Here is a 23,056-nt window from a genome sequence, read left to right as displayed (position 1 = left end):
GAGGGTCAGAGAGAGAGGGAGACACAGACTCTGAAACAGGCTCCAGGCTCTTAGCTGGCAGTCAGCACAGAGCCCGACGCGGGGCTCTAACCCACGAACCGCGAGATCATGACCTAAGCGAAAGTCGGACGCTTAACCTACTAAGCCACCCAGGCGCCCCGAGTTTACCAGTTTTTATCCTCTCTTAAGTTTTTAGACAATTTTATTATTTTCAATTTATTCTTTTCTTTCTTGTTTCTATTTTTTAAGCATTTTGTTTCTCTTTGCCTAAAACTTTTAGAGTAATGAGAAATACCTAAAGTAAAAAAGGCCATTGCTTTTTCTAAGCCTGATTTTTTTTAAAAAAATTAATGTTTTCTTTTATATTTTGAGAGACAGAGTGTGAGCAAGGGAGGTAGACACAGAATTCAAAGCAGGCTCCAGGCTCTGAGCTGTCAGCACAGAGCCCGATGAGGGACTTGAACCCACAGACATGAGATCATGACCTGAGACAAAGTCAGACACTCAACCAACTGAGCCACCCAGGCGCTACCCGCTTCCTTCCCCCCGTGCCTGATTTTAATAGAAATATCACTACTATGTCAACACTATGAATGATACAGATTTGTAGCGCATATGGCCTATCTCATAAAGTGGTGTTCTTCCATTTAAAGTAACTACAAGCAATTTTTTCTTTTTTCTTTTTTCTCAAGCACGTATGTAGATGTTTATGAATTGTCCTTTGGAAAAGTTTCCTCCTTTTGAGCCCACAAGTATGCTAAGTATATTAATAGATTTACTAATATTAAATCATCCTTTCCTATAAAATCTATTAGATAATGATGGCTTTCATTTCTTATACTTAAGATTTTTGCACACATGTTATCAAATGGGAATAGTGTAGAATAATTATATTTTTTTGCTATTATTGTTACATTTGAGTATCAGAATTTGCTGACTTTAAAAAAAGAATAAGAAAGCTTTCATTTTTTCTAAACAAATGAAAGTTTATATTACACAGAAATTATATTTACATTGATAGTTTAAAATAATTTGTATATGAAGTATATGAGCCTAGAGCCTACACATGGGAGTAGATTATTGACAATGTTTTCCCTTTTTTTTTTCTTTTTCAGTTGTAGCTGGTTTATTCGGTTTGGGGACTGTTCTTGAACTGATTGTTCAAATTTAGGAGCAGATAGTATATCAAGGTTATTTTCTTTATTTTTGGCCTGTGGTTATGCTGCCTTTACAATTCCTAATTTTGTGTATCTTGACAATTTTCTTGCTAATTTGCCAGATATTTATTCCTTTGTAAGGACTTTTTATCACTTTATAAGGACTTATGATCATTCTTCTGCTGTTTCTATTTTTACCAACTATTCACTTTCATTTTTAGCATGCTATTTCTCCAAGTCTCCTCATACAGGTTGTTGGTGGGAGGACCTCATTCCCTGGCTCTAGGGAACACTGGAAGGATTTATATCTCTCTCATAAGGGGGGTGGGTATCAAGGTAGTTGTGGTGTAACTCACCTGGAACTTGGGTGAGGACGCTGAGGTGAAGACAGAGGGTTAATCAGAGAGGTATGGCCTGAGGGGTGGAAAAATACCCACTACAGACACCTGAGACTTGTTTTGAATTTACCCTGGGACTTGGCATCTGAGAGTGAGTCAATATATTTGTCTTGAATAACTAAATTGGAAACATTGATCCCTCCCAGGGACTCATGGACCCAGATTCCAGGACCAATGGAACAGCTGTTACTGAGTTTATCCTATTGGGCTTAGTGGAGACAGCAGGACTACGACCAGTGGTCTTTGTCGTCTTCCTCTTTGCCTATCTGGCCACAGTTGGGGGCAACCTCAGCATTCTGGCCGCCATCTTGGTGGAACCCAAACTCCACACCCCCATGTACTTCTTCCTGGGAAACCTATCTGTGCTGGACATTGGGTGCATCACCGTCACTGTTCCCTCAATGTTGGCTCGTCTCCTGTCCCACAAGCGTTCCTTTCCTTATGGAGCCTGCCTTTCACAGCTTTTCTTCTTTCATCTTTTGGTTGGTGTGGACTGCTTCCTGTTGACAGCCATGGCCTATGACCGATTCCTGGCCATCTGCCGGCCCCTCACCTATAGCACTCGAATGAGCCAGACAGTCCAGAGGGTACTGGTGGCTGTGTCCTGGACTTTAGCCTTCACCAATGCACTGACCCACACAGTAGCCATATCCACCCTGAACTTCTGTGGTCCCAATGTGATCAATCACTTCTACTGTGACCTCCCACAGCTCTTCCAGCTCTCCTGCTCCAGCACTCAACTCAACGAGCTTCTTCTCTTTGGTCTGGGTATTCTCATGGCAGGTGCACCTGTCATTCTCATTGTCACCTCCTACATCCATGTGGCAGCTGCAGTCCTGCGGATCCGATCTGCTGAAGGCAGGAAGAAAGCCTTCTCCACATGTGGCTCTCATCTCACTGTGGTTGGCATATTCTATGGGACAGGTGTCTTCAGCTACATGAGGCTGGGCTCCGTGGAGGCTTCGGACAAAGACAAAGGGATTGGCATCCTCAACACTGTCATCAGCCCCATGCTGAACCCACTCATCTACAGCCTTCGGAACCCTGATGTGCAGGGCGCCCTGCGGCAGGTGCTCACAGGGAAGAGAGCCCTTGCATGAAAAGGGTACAGGAGGGTAGAACCATAGGAAGTGTTTCCTGTCTTTCATAGATCCTTGAGCAAGGTGACTTTTGTTATGAAGTGAGACTTCTTGTTCCCCAAGGAGGCTCTCCCTGATCATGTGTGTGCAGGTTCTATAGACCAGAATCCTTGGCTAGTTGACTTTTGGTCCTAAGCTACTCTTCCCTTCAAGTTGGAGATGGAACCCAGGAAGCTCTGTATCCCGAGAGACTCACAGTCCTACAGGCAGGACCTTTTGTTTATTTTTTGCTGCAGTCCCCAAAAATGCACCAGCAGAGATGCCTTCCAAACTGGGATATGGAAAATCACCCCTTACTATCAAATATTAATACATCCTCCTGTCTAGATTCCCCTGAAAGATCTCCCCCCAGCCTTCTTTGACAGAAGGATCCCACACAAGGCTCTGGACCTAGGACAGTATAATTTGAGATCCTGAGTACCCTGTCTACATTGCAAGATTCTGGGGTATTTAACAGTGAAGCGGTTATACTTCCTTTGGGACTTCTTCTTATTTTTTTTCTAAAATGGAAATATTATTCATTGATTTTAAATTTTCCATTAGAAATTATGTTTATAAAAATGAAAACAAAACATGATTTTACCAGTGAAAAGTGAAAGTCAAATCTTCACCTTCTCTGTCCAGACTCTTCATAATTCAGTTTTCCAGAAGAAACCACTGTTAAGAACTTGGTGCTTTCCTTCTAGTTTTTTATACATATATAAACATGCTTACATATTTTTGTATTAAGATAAACATGTTTATATATATATGTCATATATAATATGGCATGTTATACCATATCTTTTTGTTAAACATTACTCTGTAGACTTTATTATCTGTCAAAATATCTAAAACCTTACTTCATCTATTTTAATCAGTGCCTAGTGCTAATTTATGAATTAACCATAATTTAGTTAACAATATTCCTTTTGATGGAGTTTAGGCTGTTTCTAGATTTACTGCAATTATGATTAATAATATAAGTAATATTTTTCAAAGATGTGTTTTTATTATCTTGGAAGCATTTCCATAAGTTCTAATTAATAAGATTCCTGAGTTGAAAAATATAAACACTTAGATTTTTAAATATATATTTCCCTTATCTGACATTCACTCTTTTATTGTTACAACAGTGAGTGAAACTACTTGCTCCCTATGGCTTTAACAGTAACTATTATAAATAAATTCTTTTTTTAATGTTTATTTATTTTGAGAAAGAGCTTGAAAGAAAAAGAGGGGGGAGGGGCAGCGAGAGAGAGGGAGAGAGAGAATTCCAAGCAGGCTCTGTGCTGATAACAACACGGGGCTCCATCTCACGAACCATGAGATCATGACCTAAGCTAAAATCAAGAGTTGGATGCTTTACCGACTAAGCCACTCAGGCGCCCCAATGGAAACAAATTCTCCTAGTTTTTGACATTACAATGGTTGGAAAATACTAATTCTTATTTTAATATGCAATTCTTTGACATCATGTAGGTTGAATATATTTTCAACTGTTTATTATCCATGATGTGGACTGAATTGTATCCCACCAAAATTCGTGTGTTAAAGTCCTAACCCCCAATGTGACTATATATGGAATAGGGTCTTTAGGAACTAATTAAGACTAAATAAGATTAATTAGGAAGTATTAATGAGATATTTTAGAAAGTAATTAAGATTAAATTAGGTTGGAGCCCTAACCTGCTGGCCTGTGGCCTATAAGAAAGGAAGGGCCATGTCATGTGAGGAGACACAGTGAGAAGGCAGCCATCTGCAAGCCAGGGAGAGAGCCCTCAACCCCCTCACCCCCGAACCTGACCATGCTGGCACCTGATCTTGGACTTCTAGCCTCAAGAACTGTGAGAAAATAAATTTTTGTTGTTTAAACAATCCAATCTATAGTATTTTGTTATGGATGCCTGGGCTAACTAATACAATCCATTAGTATTTCTACACTGGGCATTAATTTTTTCCCAAGTTTATTAAGGAATAATTGACAAATATAATTACATATATTAAAGTGTACAACATGGTGATATATAAAGATATAGAGATATAGATACATATAGACAGATACACATTATGAAATGATTATCACTAACAAGATAACTAACATATCCTTTATTTCACAGTTAGTTCTTTTGTGTGTGCGTCTGTGTGTGTGTGTTGAAAATGTTTAATATCTATTCAGTCAACTTGAAGTATACGAGCTCAGTACTATCGACTATAGTCACCGTGCTGCAAATTAGATCCTAAGGACTTATTCATCTTATAACTCAAGGCTTGTACGCTTTGCCCTACCTCTCCCTATTTTGCCCTCTCCCCAGTCCCTGGCAACCACAACCATTCTACCCTGTTTCTATAAGGTTGGTCTTTTTTGTTTGTTTGTTTTTTGAGATTCCACCTACATGTGATACCACACTAATTTGTCTTTCTCTGCCTGGCTTATTTCACTTAGCATAATGCCATCAAGCTCCATCCTCGCTGTCACTACAGGAGTTTGTGTGTGTGTGTGTGTGTGTGTGTCTATATATCACATTTTATCTCAACATCTGTCAAAGGACATTGGGTTATTTCTGTATCTTGACTATGTGAATAACACTGCAATGAACATGGAAGTACAGATATCTCTTTAGATAGTTGATTTCATTTCCTTCATCTCTATAACCAGAAGTGGGATTGCAAGATCGTAGGGCAGTTCTATATTTAATTCTTTGAGAAACTTCCATACTGTTTTCCATAGTGGCTACACCAGGTTGCATTCCCACAAATAGTGTACAAGTTTTTTTTTTTCTCCATACTTTTTCAACACTTCCTACCTCTGGTCTTTACTAATAGCCATCCTGACAGGTGTGAGGTGATACCTCATGATAGTTTCAATGTGCTGATTATTAGTGATGTTGAACACCTTTTCAACAGCTCCTGTGGACCATTTGGATGTTTCTTTGGAAAAATGTCTATTCAAGTCCTTTATCCATTTTTAAAATGGATTTTTTGAATTGTGCTGAATAAATCCTTATGTATTTTGGATACATAAAGGCCCTCTATCAGATACAAGGCTTGTAAATATTTTCTTCCATGTCATAGCTTGCCTGTTCAATTTATTGATGGCTTCCTTTGCTCAGTAGATGCTTTTTAATTTGATTGTAGCTCCCTCAGCTGAGGTCAACCTTGGCAAAAACCACAGGAGTCTTTGGTGGTCCAAAGAGCAATGGTGGTGGTAGAAGCTGCTGGCATTCTCCTGTTCTCCTATTTTGCCCATGGGGGTAAGCAATAGCTGAGGGGATCCCTCTTGGCCCCAGGTCTAGTGTGCTGGCACCCACAGTGGCCACAGAGTCAGGGTCCTGGGGTCAGGTGCACGTGCTATGGTGGTGGTGCTGGTGTCTGACATGTGAACATGTGCAGGTATCCCATGGAACAGGGGTCTGGGTGTCAGGCTTATCCTAGCGACTCAGGCTCTGAGTGGGAAGGGAAATACCGCAGTGGCTGGCCCAGGGATGGCAAAGATGGCTTGGGTCTAGGTGGCAGGGTGCCGCAGTAGTTGGGGGCAAAATCTCCAACTCAAGCCCCCAGAGTGCAGAGCACAGAGTAGCAACAGCACAGCCCTGGTGATGGTGGATCAAAGCCCTGACTCGAGACACCGGAAGCAGGGCAGAGAGCTGCAGCAATGCAACCTGGTGATGGTGAGTCTCTGTCAAGACTAGGAGCCAGGGGTTAGGACACAAACCACAGCCCCTGTGATGGAATTTCAGATTCCTGGCTTAGGATGTAGGGTATAGCAGGATTCCCTGGTGATGGCAGGTCGGAGCTTCTGCTTAGGAGTCAGAATGTGGTCACACAGCAATGCAGCTTGGCTTGGTGACCATGGGTAAAAGCTGTGACTTGGGACCCCATGTGTGGGGTACAGAGCAGTGGAAGCTCCCATCTTGTAAATGGCAAGGCACCATGGTCTCCAGAGAACTGGACACAGCAGCGATGGAGCCCTGGCAGTGAGCATTGTGGCCTCCTCTCCTGCCACCTTGCTAATCTCACAGACTCTGAAATTTGTTTTTAATGTTCTTTGCTTCTTTTTCTACTTAATTGTTAATTTTTGTTGTTGATCTGTGGGAACTCTTTATGTATTGTGCATATCTTTGGCCATATATCTTACAAATAATTCTACACAATATCCAGTTTACCATTTTTCTTTCATTTTTGTTTTTGATACCTTCCAACAATTGGAAGTTCAATAGTTTTATGTTTTCAAATATATCCTTTATAAATAAACTCATAGACAATACCCTTTAAGTATTACTCTTTTCCCATGATCTCTGAACAACTTCTAGAGCTCCAATTCAGTATAGTTTTCATCTATCTTTAGAAAATGTTACTGAACGATGAAAAGCCTTAACATTCATATGTTCAATCCTGAAGACAACAATGCAAGCCTAACTCTGGAAAGTCAGCTCTTCATAAGGCCACCGTGTTAAGGTCATAATTCTTTGCAGTGAGAATAAGTAGCAGGTATAATTGGAGAGCAAGACGGTTACACTGGAGGCAGCAGCTGGAAGTCAATCTCAAGGCTGTGCACTAAGCTATTGGGGTGGTGCAGAGGCCACTATCACTGAGCGTAGGATGCCTTAGGCTCATCCTGGAGCATAGTCTGTGGTGGATTAGAAGCCATATTGGTCACAAACAACAGGATAAACAAGTATATTGTTTGCAGGACAGTGGTTGCTTGGACAGAAGTGGAGGAGTCAATCACATAGCATAACTGTTGAGATCATATGCTTTGGAATTCTACAAATGCAAGCTTGAGACCCAAGTTTTCAAAGCCCTGAGTCTGTGGCTCTAGGCAAACTACTGAGTCACCCTGAACCTCAATTATTTATCTCTAAAATGGAAATAGGAATGATTTCTACCTCATGGAATCATTGTAAGCATTGATTGGGATTTAGTGCATATAAATCTTGTGGTGTGGGGTCATGTACATATTATCAATTATTACTATGTTAATAACAACATTGGTAGTCTCCTACTAGGAACCTATATGTGTGTTATTTCACTTAATCTGCCCAGCAACCTTTTGAGAGGATATTACTCTCATTTTTCAAATAAGGAAACTGGGGTCCAAAGGGGCTCAGTAGTTGCTAATAGTTGGAAGGGCAGGTCCATCTGACTACAAAGTGCAGCAGGATTCCCAAAGAGAGTTTGCCATCACATGGACTTAGGTGAGTTATTGATGAGGAAAACATAAGAGTCCAAGTTTATACTATACAACCTCTCCAATTTCCTTTCTCATCATCTTTTATCACTAAATTCTCATCTTCTAAAGGTCTGTCCTAGTTAATGATGCTGGGGACACCCTTCTCAGGGATGCCCTGGTCCCTCCCAGCACAGCAGAGCACAGCACAGCACAGCACGGTGCTTCAACCACCTCTCTCGGGATCATTTTGGGACTCCCAAGACAGTGCCTGTGGCCCTCACTAACAAGGTCCTGGGGGGTGTTCGGGGGCTGTACTTTGTTCCTGAGGCTTCATTAAGGTTTGAAGTGGGGAAGGGCACCTCCAGATTTTGCCTCCTCTCTTGGGCTTTCTCCTCATCTCAGGTTAGGAGTCAGCTTGTCTCTGCCCCCAAGTCCTGTTTGGACAAGACAAGTGGGAGAGGGAAACCCTTGGACTGGGGACACAGATTCGGTGCTGGCTCCATGGCTAGTTCCCTGGATGACCTTGGGAAAGCAAAGACCTCTTCTATGTCCCTTCTGTTAAATGGAGCTCTTAGGATAACTATCCCATCTACCCCATAGATCAATATGGGGGATGATGTTTGGAGAAATTCTAAATCGCCACAGATGCAAGAGGCACCACTGCTTTACTACTGTCCTATTTATTAGGACCTATATTATTTACCACCCTTGCCTCCCCAGTCTTGGGCAATTTTAAGGACACAGGAGAATTACCCTGTGGTGGAGAAGTCCCATGACAGAGATGGCCTCCACCTCTTTTAATCTCATTTCCATATATATTCCCCCAGAGTAACTGATTGAGTTTGTGCAGATGCTCACCCCCTTTACACCCCTTCCCATGTAACCTCACTGGCTTCTGTGCGATAACAGGTGCATTTTCTCATGATCCTCCCTCTGCTTTTATGTAAAATGGAAGGAAATTTACTCGTTACTGAGTAAGTCAAACCTCCTGGTTTTACAGGTGCAGCAACCAAAGTCTCAAAAGCAAAACTAAGAGACATGCTCAGGATGACATATCAGGTGAGTGAAAGAGCGGGGACTATGACCCAGAGATTGAGGTTCCTCTTCTAGGCATTTTTACCAATTCCCTTTTTTCTAGATGAAGCTTTTTTTTTCTCTGACTATTAGGGGTACACGGGATGAGATTGAGTGTTTGACTTCTCCGCTCAGAATAAATCCTTGCTGGGCAGCCTCATCAGATTACTGAGATCACCACTAGTACATGGAGCCCCTACTAGGACTTCAGAGCAGGGAGTTCTCACAGCATGAGGGAAGTCTGGGACTCATATGGACCCCCAAGAATGGCGATCCAGAAGGGCTTCCTCATCATTTTTCACTCCTGTGATTTCCACAGACATCCCAGGTCAATAGTCTGGTGAACAAACCAGAATTTAGGAAACCTTATGTAAGTTTCGTCCCTCACTGATCGATGGCTAGACAGAAGCTACTAGAGGAGCATATCATTCTGCCTCATGACTTACTTGCTTTTGAGGAACATGTCTTCCAATTGTGGAAAACATGTGGGAAGTTTATATAAAGAGCTTTTGTCAGTATGTAGATTGTTACATGCACTGCATGTCCCATCTAGATGAGAGAGGAATCATCCTTACAACAGTCTCTTGTGCCTTTCACTTGACTCCACCTCATCCAAATCGTACCTATCCCTCAGAGTCTAGAACAAATTCCACTTTTCCAGAAACCCTTTCTTCACTACTACAGCCCATAACGATGCCCTCTTTGTCAGAAAACCTATTTGTCAAGGAGTGCAGTTACTCATTCATTTATAAAATGATGCATAATTAAAATAAGTTTATGCATATAGTTCCTCAGATATGAATCTCATGCTAAAATCGGACTGAGGGAGCTACACTAAGTCACTGAATGATTATGCTAGAAGGTGCAGTGGTAAGTGCCATTTAGAATATAACTAAAGTGTGGTGGGAATATTGAAGATGTAAATATCGCTTTTAAATGGGCACACATCAGGAAGGTATTTCTGGAAGAGGTAGTATTTGAGCTGAGTCTTGAAGACTTTGACCATGTGACAATGGAAGAAGAATAGTCGGTAGAGAGAAAACAGCAAAAACAAAGGTGGGGATATAGGAAGTCACAGAGTTTGCAATCTGATGACATGGGTTGAAATAGAAGGGAAATCGGGGGCAACTTCTGACTGTGGCCGTGATGCAACCAAGGCACATGTTTGAACCTAAGCTACTTCAGCTAGTAAGACAAGACTTTGGGATCTGCAAGGGCACAACTACAGCAAGCATGAGAGCTGGTTTTTGAGTCATGAGAATGGGTCAGATATAGATTCAGAGAGAATTTCAGGAGAAAGACATAGCTTCACGATCCTTCAGATGCCTACGGTTACCTTGAGTGGTGGTATGTGTAAAGGTTAAGAGCGCAGGTTCTGGAGTCAGATGACCAGAGTTAAAATCCTGCCTCTGCCATTTGCTTTATGGGAACCACGTCCTTTCTAAAAATCAGGATGACAAATGGTATCTGTCTCATCGTAAGAGGTGTGAGGAATAAAGGAGTTAATACGTTTAAAGCATGTAGAACTGTGCACAGTGTCTCACTTGGGGAAATTCTCCTAACAGCTTTTAGCTGCCATTGTTGTCAGGGAACACCCCAAGGAAATGTTGTCAGTATCTAATATGTTGGGACTGCCTACATATCATAGGGGAAGGGATCACTAGTTTCTTTTTTGTGCAATTACTTTATTATGATGTGGATTTAGTAGGTACTCCATGATCATGCTCATAAGGTGGTACTTCATCAACTACTATAAAAATAATCTGTGGGGCACCTGAGTGGCCCAGTCAGTTAAGCATCCGTCTCTTTATTTCGGTTCAGGTCATGATCTCCTATGGGATGGAGCCCTGCGTCAGGCTCTGCACTGACAATGTGGAGCCTGCTTGGAATTCTCTGTCTCCCTCTCTCTGTCCCTTCCCCACTTGTGTGTGCACTCTCTCTCTCTCAAAATAAATAAACTTTAAAAAATAGTCTGCATTCATGTAGATAGATCATAAAGTAGAGAAGAGTAGAAAAAAGACAATAAAACCCGTTCATATCATTACTCAAACCACTGATAAAGTTTAGTATCTCTTCCCAGTCTTGTTTCTCTGTGTGGATGTGAAAGTGTGTCTATTTGTCTGTGTTAATACTGAAATAACACCATGTTGTACAGTTGTGCATCCTGCTTTAGTCACTTAACATTATATCGTAAGAATTTCATTTTTAAATTTCTTTTGGATTATGTTTTCCACCAGTATACACTGATGGTATATAAGAATTGTACAGATTTTTGTATACGTAATTTTTCTCTTGATACTTTTTCTAATAATTCTTCCTTAGTTTTTTTTACAATCAGAAAACTTGCTTTCTCTTCCTTTCCAGTATATACTTGATTTTTCGATTTCTTGACATTAATTTTGCAATGATTCTAGGACAATAATAAAAATAGATGTATTGGTGGGAAATCCCTCTCTTGCTCCTATTTCTGTGGGATAATTTGTTAGTGTCCATTAGAAAGAATCCCACAGTATCCCTCTATTTTTAGATGATTACAGCTGGGTCATCCTTTTAAATCAAGAATGGATTGTAGCCTGCAAAAAAGTACCTTTTAGGCAACTGATCTAATACATATACATTTACATATATTATTAGATCATCCTCAATTTTTTTATAAGAGCTCTCTCAATCATGATAGACCACTTCTTTTAATATTCTGGTATTTAAAACTCCCTGTAGTTACATTTAACATTTTGTTTCTATAGTTATAACTAAAGGTTGCCCTCTAGGGTATTTCATATATTCTTCCAAAAATTTTATATTTGTAGTGTCAGGTGTGCACTAACTTCCTAAAAAGTATTGGGATGCTGGGCCTAGAGGGTATGAGGACATAAGTGAAATAAGTCAGACAAAGAAGAACAAATACCATATGGTTTCACTTCTATGTAGACTCTAAAACTCAGAAGAAAACAAAGAAGAAACAGGCCCATAGATACAGAGAACTGGTGGCTGCCAGAGGGAAAGGCAGGTAGGGGGTGGGCAAAATGGGTGAAGTGGGGTGGGAGGTATGGGCTTTTGGTTGTGGAATAGATATGGAGATGAAAGGCACTACATGAGGAATATGGTCAATGGTGCTGTAATAGTGTTGTATGTGACAGGCGACAGTTACACTCGCGGTGGGCACAGCATAAGATAGAGACTTGTCTGTTGTACATTTGAAACTCATGTAACATTGTGTGTCAACTACAATTTTTTAAAGGTATTAGGAAAGTTAAATTATTTTTCTGGTGTTGCAAGAACATGTATATAGAATGGGAATATTCTATTCATTAAAACTAAACCAAACTTCTTTCAACAGTTTTTTGAGGCTAGAGGTCTCTACTAGGGTAACTATTTCTTTGACATTTTTTTTTTTTAACTTTCTTCCCTGTTTCTGGTTTACTTGGGCATTGAGATTGCTCTTGAATATATTTTCGTTTATATTTTTCTAAAATTGTGCCCATTTCTTGAAATTTTCCACTTAAATAATATAGAGTATTCTCTTAAAATTTAAATTTTCCTTTGTATTTCTGGCTGTAGCCCTTTCTAATTGTTTATATTCAACCATTTTTTCTTATTTTTTCTTGCCCAGATGGCAGTCTATCTGATTCTTTAGATAGATTTATAGGTTTTGTTAAGTTATTTGTTAATTTGCATATACTTGACACTCAATGTTACATTAGCTTCAGGTACAACTTTGTGATTTGCAAGTTTATACGTTATGCTACTATGCTACATTTACCGTATATCCCCTTAATTTGTTACTGCAATATCATTGACTGTGTTCCTTATACTGTGTCTTTTATTTCCATGACTTATTCATTCCATAACTAGATTTATATCACATATGTGTGTGTGAGCATGTGTGTGTGAGTGTGAGCTTTCCCTTTTTTTTTTTTAATAGTTTATTTATTTTTGAGACAGAGAGAGACAGAGCATGAACGGGGGAGGGGCAGAGAGAGAGGGAGACACAGAATATGAAAAGGCTCCAGGCTCTGAGCTGTCAGCACAGAGCCTGACGCGGGGCTCAAACCCATGAACTGCGAGATCATGACCTGAGCCTAGGTCCTCAGCCTAAGACCTCAGCCTAACCGACTGAGCCACCCAGGCACCCCTCCTTCTTTTTAAAGCACCCAAATAATGCTATATTTATTCTACCTGTTGTGCTTTACATTTAATAATATGTCTATGATATCTTTCAAATCAGCACAGACAGAACTGTTTCCTACAGCTGCATAGTATTCTTTTGTAATGATTAGATATACCAGATTAAGTTACCCAGCCCTCTTGTGATGAACACAGGTTATTTTCAGTTATTTGCTCTTATAAGCCATGCTGCAACAAATAACATCACACAAATGCCATTTCTTACATGTGACCATATATCTGTTCGATAAATTCCCAGAAGTGGAATTTCCAGGTAAGAAGCAAACCCATTTGTAATTTTGCCTCACAGCTATTCTACACATTACTCTTGTAGCCAACCTTAACCTGCAACCATACAGAGAATGAGATTTGGGGAAATGTGGTTCCAGCTCATCTAATTTGCCAGAATTTTAAAATTTTAACAGAATCATCAATTTTGGTTATTTAATTTTTTTCTATATTTTGAGTCATCTTTACAGGATTAGAATTCTTTGATTTTCCCCACAAAACGTCCTGGTTTAATTTTTATATTTAAATCTTTGATGTATTTAGAATTTATTTTTGCAAAATATGAGGTATGCGCACAACTTGTTTTTCTCAGCTAGCTATGCTATTGCTCCAGCAGTATTTATCGAATAGTACATTTTCCCACTCGTTTAAGCTGCCACTTATATCAAGAATGAAATTCCTGTATTACATTAGTAATAGACATTTCATTTCTCTTTTTTTAAAGCTTAGAACGTATTGCTTTACTTTATACTTTCCAGCTTTATTGAGTATAACTGACAAATAAAATTATAAAATATTTAAAGTATACATGATGGTTTGATACAGTTCTGTTGTGAAATATTCTCACAATCAAGTCAATTAACACATCCATCACCTCACATATTTACCTTTTTGTGTGTGTGTATGAGAATACGCAAAGTTCCACTCTTTCAGAAAATTTCAAAGTTTGAACCCCTTTACCAACCAGCCTCTCCCCATTTCTTAAAGTTCATTTCCTATTTTCTTGACCCGATCACTTAATCACTTTCTTTACATTTTGTTTTTACTCTATATATTTAGGGTTATGGATTTGCTTATGAACACTGATTTGGTGATAATCCACAGGTTCTAGTGTGTGTTGGTTTCACTCTCTCCTTTTTCATTCTCCCCGATGTTCTTCAGTTTAAGTTTTGATTCCCTCTAGTCCAACGGTTTCTTACAGATTATTAAAAACATGGGGAGTTGTTTTTAAAATCCCTTTTTCCTTAAATTGGTTTGTGATTAAATATTATTGCCTGTATTATTTATTCTTTCAGAATTTTCTGAATTTCAAGTTTATGCATGCTTTGGGGGGGGTGGAAGTTTCATGGGCATTTGGGAAAGGCATACATACCAATTAGTTCCCCTCTTAAATAATTCTATTGAGAGCTTTTACAGCCTTTTTTTACTCTGTCAAATTAATTTTATAATGGAATGAAAGTCACTATCATGCTCCCTGGCTACCACACTTAGTTCCTGTTATACTGTAGGTACCTATGGGGATGGCTCCCTTCCTGGAGCACGCCCTCTGTCTAAACTCTTGTACGCATTACAGGGGAGGGCAAAGGTTCTTCCTGAGATTTCAGCTTTTTAAAAGTAATCAGTCTAGGGGCGCCTGGGTGGCTCAGTCGGTTGAGCATACGACTTCGGCTCAGGTCATGATCTCACGGTTCGTGGGTTTGAGCCCCACATCTGGCTCTGTGCTGACAGCTCAGAGCCTGGAACCTGCTTCAGATTCTGTGTCTCCCTCTCTCTCTGACCTTCCCCTGCTCATGCCGTCTCTCTCTCTCTCTCAGAAATAAATAAAAACATTAAAAAACTTCTTTAAGTAATCAGCCTAAAATAATCCACATGCCAAAGGCACACATTTTGGGGTGGCAAAATTTACTGCCCTACAGTCTATTTCTTCTTTTAGAATAAACATATTGGAAAAAAAAAAAAAAAGATTATCTCCTTGGATGTTTCCTTGCAGGAAAAATGAAGTCAAACTTTGAGTACAATAGAACAGCCATTACGGAGTTCATCCTGTTGGGCTTGGTGGAGATACCAGAGCTGTGGCCACTTGTCTTTGTCATCTTCGTCTTTGCCTATCTGGTCACAGTTGGGGGCAACCTCAGCATCCTGGCCGCCATCTTGGTGGAGCCCAAACTCCACACCCCCATGTACTTCTTCCTGGGGAACCTATCCGTGCTGGACGTTGGGTGCATCACCGTCACTGTTCCCTCAATGTTGGCTCGTCTCCTGTCCCACAAGCGTACCATTCCTTATGGAGCCTGCCTCACACAGCTTTTCTTCTTTCACCTTCTGGTTGGAGTGGACTGCTTCCTGTTGACAGCCATGGCCTATGACCGATTCCTGGCCATCTGCCGGCCCCTCACCTACAGCACCCGAATGAGCCAGACAGTCCAGAGGATACTGGTGGCTGTGTCCTGGACTTTGGCCTTCACCAATGCACTGACCCACACAGTAGCCATATCCACCCTGAACTTCTGTGGTCCCAATGTGATCAATCACTTCTACTGTGACCTCCCACAGCTCTTCCAGCTCTCCTGCTCCAGCACCCAAATCAACGAGCTGCTTCTCTTTGCTGTGGGTTTCATAATGGCAGGTACCCCCTTGGCTCTCATCGTCACCTCCTATGCCCATGTGACAGCTGCAGTCCTACGAATCCGCTCCGCTGAGGGCAGGAAGAAAGCCTTTTCCACGTGTGGCTCTCATCTCACTGTGGTTGCCATTTTCTATGGTTCAGGTATATTTAATTATATGCGACTGGGTTCAGCCAAGCTTTCAGACAAGGATAAAGCTGTTGGAATTTTTAACACTGTCATCAACCCCATGCTGAATCCAGTCATCTACAGCCTCAGGAACACTGATGTGCAGGGTGCCCTCTGGCGAGTGCTCACGGGGAGGCGGCCACTGGCTTGACAAGGTCTTGAGGTCTGGAGTGTCACTCCCTCCTTTTCCCTTTCTGGACCAAAGAAGAAATCCTCTAGAGCCAGTAATTAAGGCTAATGGTCCAGAATTGCTTCTGTCTCCCTTCACAGGAGGGTTTTTTGTTAGGGCTAAGAGTTATTGTTTCCCAAAGAAGCCATGTCCAATTTATAAGCAATAGGTGTGTGGGCTCTGCCAAGGCCAACCTCTTTGACCAATTACATCTTCAGACACTGTGTGTCCTTTTTCTGGGTAGAAGTGAAACCTCAGAGCCTTGACTAGTACAGGTTCATTTCCCACAGGGAATAACTCTTTGCTTGCTTATAGCCTGGCTTCCCAAAAATATCCAATCAAAGCCTTTCCCACCATGCCCTGCATCCATTAGTAGGTCATGTGATTCCCTCAAGTTCAGCTATGGATGGTCTGGATATAAAACATGAGCCTAGAGTCAGATTCATTTTATCTTGCCTACCAGGTTTTTACAAACCAAAAACAGCAGCTTTCTTTTCCTTCACATGAAGATACCATGGGATAAAGAGGGGATAGAGAGGAAGTTGTATGGGGTATGTTCTCTAGTAACCGCAGAGCATGGTCCTTGTGCAAATGTTTAAAACTCCATTAACACAAAAAGTAAATGCTGTAATACAAAATTATTGTTCCTTATCTATCTTCCCTGATATATTTCAAATCTTCTAAAAAGATAATATTTTGTAAGGCATTTTTATTTACACATGAAAAAATTCCAAAATACTCCATATGAACTTCAGTCCCCAAATCTTCCAGCTGAGATAACCTGAATCTGCAGATATACTGATATGGTGATGCTTCCCCTAAAATTTCCTTTGTCAATAGGAGAACTGTCTCTAACCTAGAATTCTCTCTTATGTACTGCTTCTCAGCCTTTCATCCTTCATAGCCTCCCTTTGAGATGAATCACCCACTTTGGGCATCTCTGCTATGCCATGATGTTTCCTGATTCATTGCCCCAAAACATCCCTTTGGCCTACACTGTACCCTGGCTTCTCTGTGAGTTTCCATGGGGATAAAAGGTTTGAAAAGATTGGGTAAGATGGAGCTGAAGAGAAGGGACATGAAGGAGGGAATCAGTACAAGACTGGAGGTGGAGAGTTTGTGGGGAAATGAAGAAGAAAGAGGGACATGGAGAGAACTAAGACATGTGGGAAATAAGTTTAAGAATTCTTTACTCTTACACCAATGGTTTAACAACGCTTAGGGTGGAAAGCTGCTGTAGGTCAGTCACAAACGTGACCCAGTGTTTCACCTTTCACCTGTACCTCCTCCCAACACACCACAGCTGAGGCTCTGTGATGAAACTCCTGTTATCACCAAGCTCACTTTCCCCTCAACACTGGTCAATGATCCAGGTGCAGAATTCCATCTGGAGGACATGCTTCCTAGGGCCACTCCCAGTACCAGCTGTTGTAGTCAGGCTCCCCTCAGAGCAGAGCTTGAGATAGGATGCATGTGTCACTTAACTGGGAAACCATCTTAGGGAGCAGGAGTCCCTGGAAGACAGGGGTTAAAAGGAGAGTGAGACCAAGGAAGACGGGGTGTCCCTGACCAAGGGGTTCAGCACCAAAGCCTCTTCAACGGACGTCCGCCAGAGAGTTGATAGAGCATGAGCATATGAAATGCCTCCTGTAACTGTCTGAGGAAGGGGTGCTGGGGTGTCTATCCATTGGCTCCCCTTTCCTATTGTCAAGGAGCTGTCTGGCACTCATGCTCAGACCTAGTGAGGACCCATCCCCACCACCAAAATTCATGGCATCAGAGAATCCCAAGAAAGAGGCTACCCTCTGTCAGCCTGCCCCAAGCAGAAGCCTCAGGGAAACTGTCACACCCAGCTACAGATGAAATTAGAAGAAAGGCAGAGGGAGATGTGAGGCTGACATCTCATATGCCTGCCACAATGTGCTTCCTAGAGGTGTTATGAGGAATCACAGGGACCCAGGTGCAAAAAGTACTTGGCATATTATCCTGTACCTAACACATACCCACAAATGTTATCAGTTGGTATGTTGATGTGTCGCCAAAGTTCTGTTTTCAGCTTAGGGAATCTTACTTCATTTAATCTGCAAGTAATGCTCTGTAGTAGATGAGATGCTCATTTCACAGATGAAGACACTGAGGATCAAAGGGTAGGGCAGCTCGACCAAAGTCAACCACTCAAAGCCAGAAAATGGGCCTGTCCACAGCACGTCTCCTCCCGCAGAAGGCTTTTCTGGTGGGAGAAGACAGAGACCCTCTCTTGGGAGAGGAGTGTTGAGTAAGTAGTGGCGGGAACACACTCCTTAACCCTCCTGCGTCTTCTGTTTATTAGTCTGCAGCCTTCACCGGGGCTCTCAATCCCTCAGGGCCTGGCCTACGCAGTCATATTGGCAGGCAGCCCCTCAGGAGGCCCTCTAGCCCAAAATAGCTTGTCTACCCCCACTTCCAGAGTCGCTGCTGGGCGCCCAAGACCCAGTCTCAGGGGCTTCCACTAACAAGGCCCTGAGGGAGAAAACACCACACTTCTGAGGACTCATTAGGAAACTGGGTTTCAGGAAAGCTTCTCCTTCTTGTCTCTCTTCTGGGGCTTCTTTCTCATCCCAGGTCCAAGACAAGTCTGGAAATTACTGTATCTGTGCCCAAAGGCTCTTCTTGGGGTTGACATCTGAGAAATAAATCCCTCCCTTAGAAAACCCTGTGTCTAGTCCCATTTACACCCCTCACATTCCTGAGAACGTGAACAAGTCCTGTAAACCTCAGTGGTCCTACCATTAAATGGAATTTATATCAGCTTCTCTAACTACTTCCTATACAGCTAGGGCTAGAGATAAAGCCCCTTTTCTTCTTTTTCAAAGAAAGTTTGAACACCAGAAGGTGTGATGCATGGTACCTATATTTAGGAAGGGTTTGTATTGTTTACAAAATGACTGGTCTCTCTCCCCATCTGTCTACTCCGTCCTTGGAGGAATAGCACTCTAAGGAAAATGCTAGGCTGCAGAAACTATCAGCTTCTTTCCTTGATTTCTTATATCTAGACCTCCTTTCTGGTGCATCCATGGGTCTACAGAACTCCTCGTCTTCTTTCCTGAAGAACCTCGCTGGTGTCTATGCCCATGCCTAGGTGAGTGTGCTCAGGGGTCATACTCTAACAAAACAGTGATGGGGCCTCTGTTGCCACCATCAGCTCAATATGACTTTTCATGAGGTACAATCGATGCCTCTGGATTAAAAGAAGCTGTTTTATGGGAAGATCTGAGGCTACAACCCAAAGATCCTGGCTCTCTTTCTGGGCCCCTTTACCCACACCCCCCTTTCTTGGAAGCCTGTTCTCTTTGACTCTTAGAGAGTATGAAGGGATTCACTGAATCTGAATCTCAGCCTAGGACCCACTGCATCAGGCAGCCTTCAACCTTCACTCAAGTCCCAGGTCTTGTGGAGCTTTTTCATCAAAAGGATCATGGAGGTATTCTTTGGAGTTCCAGACTAGGAGGCTGTAATAGCTCACTAGGGAGACCTGGGCCTCATGACAGCGCTCTGAGAATGCTAATGCAGCGGGGCTCCTCAGCTCGGGCAGTGGGGGGACCCTTTAGACTCTCTGGGTGTCTCTGCATGATCAGAGGTCTTTAGAATCCCACTTATTTCAAGCAAACTGCATCTCCGGTCACCTGAGGGCTGGTGGCAGCTTCTTTGTTGCTCTTCTATCCCTGGTTATAAGTTACTTATCTTATAAGGGCCTATCCTTTTGAGTGGTTTACTCAAAAAGAAATATGGTCCTGTGTGTATTGCTAGGTTACCTGCTTGTCCCATAAAACCAAAGAAAGCAGCAGCCTTGCACCCTCCACTTGCCTCTACACCTCCCGTAAATCATCCTAACCCACAAATTCTAGCCTCAGCTCCAAAGTGTCCAGAAAGTCTTCCATGACAACTCTAGGTCACACTGATGCTCTCTTTCTCTGCAATCCTATGAACACTTGAGCCATCTATTTATTTATTTAATAAACACTGAGTACCTACTCTATGTAAAGCAGTATGATAAGTAGTGCCACTGTAAAACTGAATGAAACCTGTTTCTGGACCTCATGTTACTTACATTTTTTAAAAAAGTTTAAATGTGTTTTTTATTTATTTCTGAGAGAGAGAGAGAGAGAGAGAGAGAGAGAGAGACAGCATGAACAGGAGAGGGTCAGAGAGAGAGGGAGACACAGAACCTGAAGACACACTCCAGGCTCTGAGCTAGCTGTCAGCACAGAACCCGACACGGGGCTCAAACCCACGAACCACGAAACCATGACCTGAGCCGAAGTCAGACGCTTAACCAACCAAGCCACTCAGGCACCCCCTCATGTCACTTACAGAGAAGTAAGGGAGATATGCTTTATAGAGAAATGACTTAACTAGACAATACTCAAAAATAAATACCATGAGATAATGTGTAGTGCTAGCTTAGGAGAGAGAGACAGAGATACTTTTGATACTGGGAACTCCCAGGCAGCCAGACTTAAGTCTTGAAATACGTGGGATGTAGAGTTCGAAAGGGATCCATTGCAGGCAGAGAAAACTGCATGAGCAAGAAGATAGAAAATCACAGGGTCACAATCTAGTGCTTATGTTAAAAAAGGAAAAGAGAGAGAGTAGTTCAATGCTCTTTAATGTAGTATATGTACACAGCTGTTATCCATCCATTGATGTGTCCATTTGCAAATCACTGATCAATGATCAACTTCAGAAGTTATGAGTTGCCTGAGATTGATCCTCCTTCTCGCCAATCTGGTAACCTAGAATTTTAAGCATATTTTAGAGATCACTGCACCCAACTTTTCATTCATGTGAACCCATCACCTTTTCCCCTTCTGTTAGAGTCAACAGATTCCAACTGCTTCCCTGTGATTCCAGCATATTCTATGCAAGGGAATAACATTACTCTTAGGAAGTTCTAGCTCTGTGTATCCCCATGGCCATAGAGAAACACTGATTTTTTTTAAACCAGGTTCTTTTATGATATTTGGAAAACGGGGCTCAGTCTGCCTCTCTAGTATGTGCATACTTCCTTTGAGAATCTTTCCTTAGAGCTATTGGTCAAACTACTGTGCCTGAGTCAAGGACAAGTGGAAGGTTGGTGGCTGTGTGATGCAGAACACGAACTGCACCCAGCTGCAGCTGCCCCACAGGTTATGCTTACAATTTTGATTTCAGAGGTAAGTCGCAGATACTATAAAAACAATAAATAATTTTAAATTAAGCTGTTACAAAGCCTTAGTTAGCATCAAGAACATCAACAATTTATTGGCCTAAGGATTTTGAATTTATACTTCAGCCTACATTTCTCACCTTGGATAAATATACTTGGTTCAACTATCTGATGTCTGCAGTCAGGGGTCTGAGTCTTGCTATCTTTGCTTGATCTCTATTTCTAGAAGCTTTGAAGCCTAGATTTTCAAATACTTTCTGGTTTCCCTGGAAATATAATTAATTTTTCTATTGTGAAATCTCCTTATTGATTTGGGCTCCCTCAGAGTAAAAAGGAGAAGTCCATCTTAATCTCACTGCATTTATAAAGGAAGTCTGCTTTTCTCCTAAATCATTTCCCCAAGTACTGCGACACTGTCAACTAGGAGAGGATGGAAGGGACAAAATGATGATGGCTTGGGGCATCTCAGCTGAGAGCAGAGACACTAAGTTGATGGAGGAGGTCAGTGATGAGGTGTAATCTGGGGAGTGAGACTATCATCACCTGGACAGCTGAGAACTTACCTGGGGCTTTAAACATGGATGGTTTAACATTTACGTTGAATAAACAAATTGGAATGGACTGATATCTCCCTTCTTGGGACATTTCTTTACAGAAACTCATGGAACCAGAAGTTGGGGTTAACAGGACATCTGTCACTGAGTTCATTCTACTAGGCCTCGTGGAAACAGAACAGCTGCAGACTGTGCTCTTTGTCGTCTTCCTCTTTGCCTACCTGGTCACAGTTGGGGGCAACCTCAGCATCCTGGCTGCCATCTTGGTGGAGCCCAAACTCCACACCCCCATGTACTTCTTCCTGGGGAACCTATCCGTGCTGGACGTTGGGTGCATCACTGTCACTGTTCCCTCAATGTTGGCACGTCTCCTGTCCCACAAGCGTACCATTCCTTATGGAGCCTGCCTCACACAGCTTTTCTTCTTCCACCTTCTGGCTGGCATGGACTGCTTTCTATTGACAGTCATGGCCTATGACCGATTCCTGGCCATATGCCAGCCCCTCACCTACAGCACCCGAATGAGCCAGACAGTCCAGAGGATGTTGGTGGCTGTGTCTTGGGCTTTGGGTTTCAGCAATGCACTAAATCACACTCTTACTCTAACTACCCTGAACTTCTGTGGTCCCAATGTGATCAATCACTTCTACTGTGACCTCCCACAGCTCTTCCAGCTCTCCTGCTCCAGCACCCAACTCAACGAGCTGCTGCTTTTCATAGCGGCAGCCTTCATGGCTGTAACCCCCTTGGTCCTCATCACTGTGTCCTATGCATACGTGGCAGCTGCAGTTCTACAAATCCGTTCAGTGGAAGGCAGAAAGAAGGCCTTTTCCACGTGTGGCTCCCACCTCACTGTGGTTTGCCTCTTCTATGGTACTGGTATCTTCAACTACATGCGCCTTGGTTCTGAGGAGTCTTCAGACAAGGATAAAGGGGTTGGGGTCTTTAATACTGTTATCAACCCCATGTTGAACCCACTCATTTACAGCCTTAGAAACCCTGATGTTCAGGGTGCCCTGTGGCGGGTACTTGTGGGGAGGCAGTCACTGACTTAAGGTTTGACAATGTCCTTTCTTTCCTGCCTTTTCTGGACTAAGGAAAACTTCCCATGAAGGCAGCAACCTAAAAAATGGCCCATATTCATATCTCTAACTGCCTGAAGGTTTGTGTGATGTGTTTGTCCTCTGAAGAAATCCTATGTAATTCATTCATTAATTCATAAAACAAATGTTTATTAAATTGCTTCTAGGATCCAGATGTCCT

The 23,056-nt window shown here is 42.1% G+C and overlaps 3 protein-coding genes across 3 annotated transcripts; all 3 read left to right on the top strand.

Annotated features, from left to right (window-relative positions):
- The first annotated feature begins 1,707 nt into the window (after positions 1-1,707).
- On the top strand, positions 1,708-2,655 carry LOC120245903 (olfactory receptor 3A1-like). The gene has a single exon (XM_039253134.1). It carries the CDS (start codon positions 1,708-1,710, stop codon positions 2,653-2,655), a length of 948 nt encoding a protein of 315 aa, XP_039109065.1.
- Positions 2,656-15,088: 12,433 nt separating this feature from the next.
- On the top strand, positions 15,089-16,036 carry LOC120246292 (olfactory receptor 3A1). Its single transcript, XM_039253761.1, has one exon. The coding sequence runs from the start codon at positions 15,089-15,091 to the stop codon at positions 16,034-16,036; it is 948 nt and encodes a 315-aa protein (XP_039109692.1).
- Positions 16,037-21,888: 5,852 nt separating this feature from the next.
- Positions 21,889-22,848, top strand: LOC120246282 (olfactory receptor 3A2). The gene has a single exon (XM_039253755.1). It carries the CDS (start codon positions 21,901-21,903, stop codon positions 22,846-22,848), a length of 948 nt encoding a protein of 315 aa, XP_039109686.1. The 5' UTR covers positions 21,889-21,900.
- The last annotated feature ends 208 nt before the right edge of the window (positions 22,849-23,056 follow it).

This window comes from Hyaena hyaena, unplaced genomic scaffold, assembly GCF_003009895.1.
Source record: "Hyaena hyaena isolate Hyena2069 unplaced genomic scaffold, ASM300989v1 scaffold_10, whole genome shotgun sequence".
In the NCBI taxonomy this organism is placed as follows: Eukaryota; Metazoa; Chordata; class Mammalia; order Carnivora; family Hyaenidae; genus Hyaena; species Hyaena hyaena.
The sequence above is the reverse complement of the archived record's forward strand: the minus strand, read 5'-3'. Positions and strand labels throughout refer to the sequence as shown.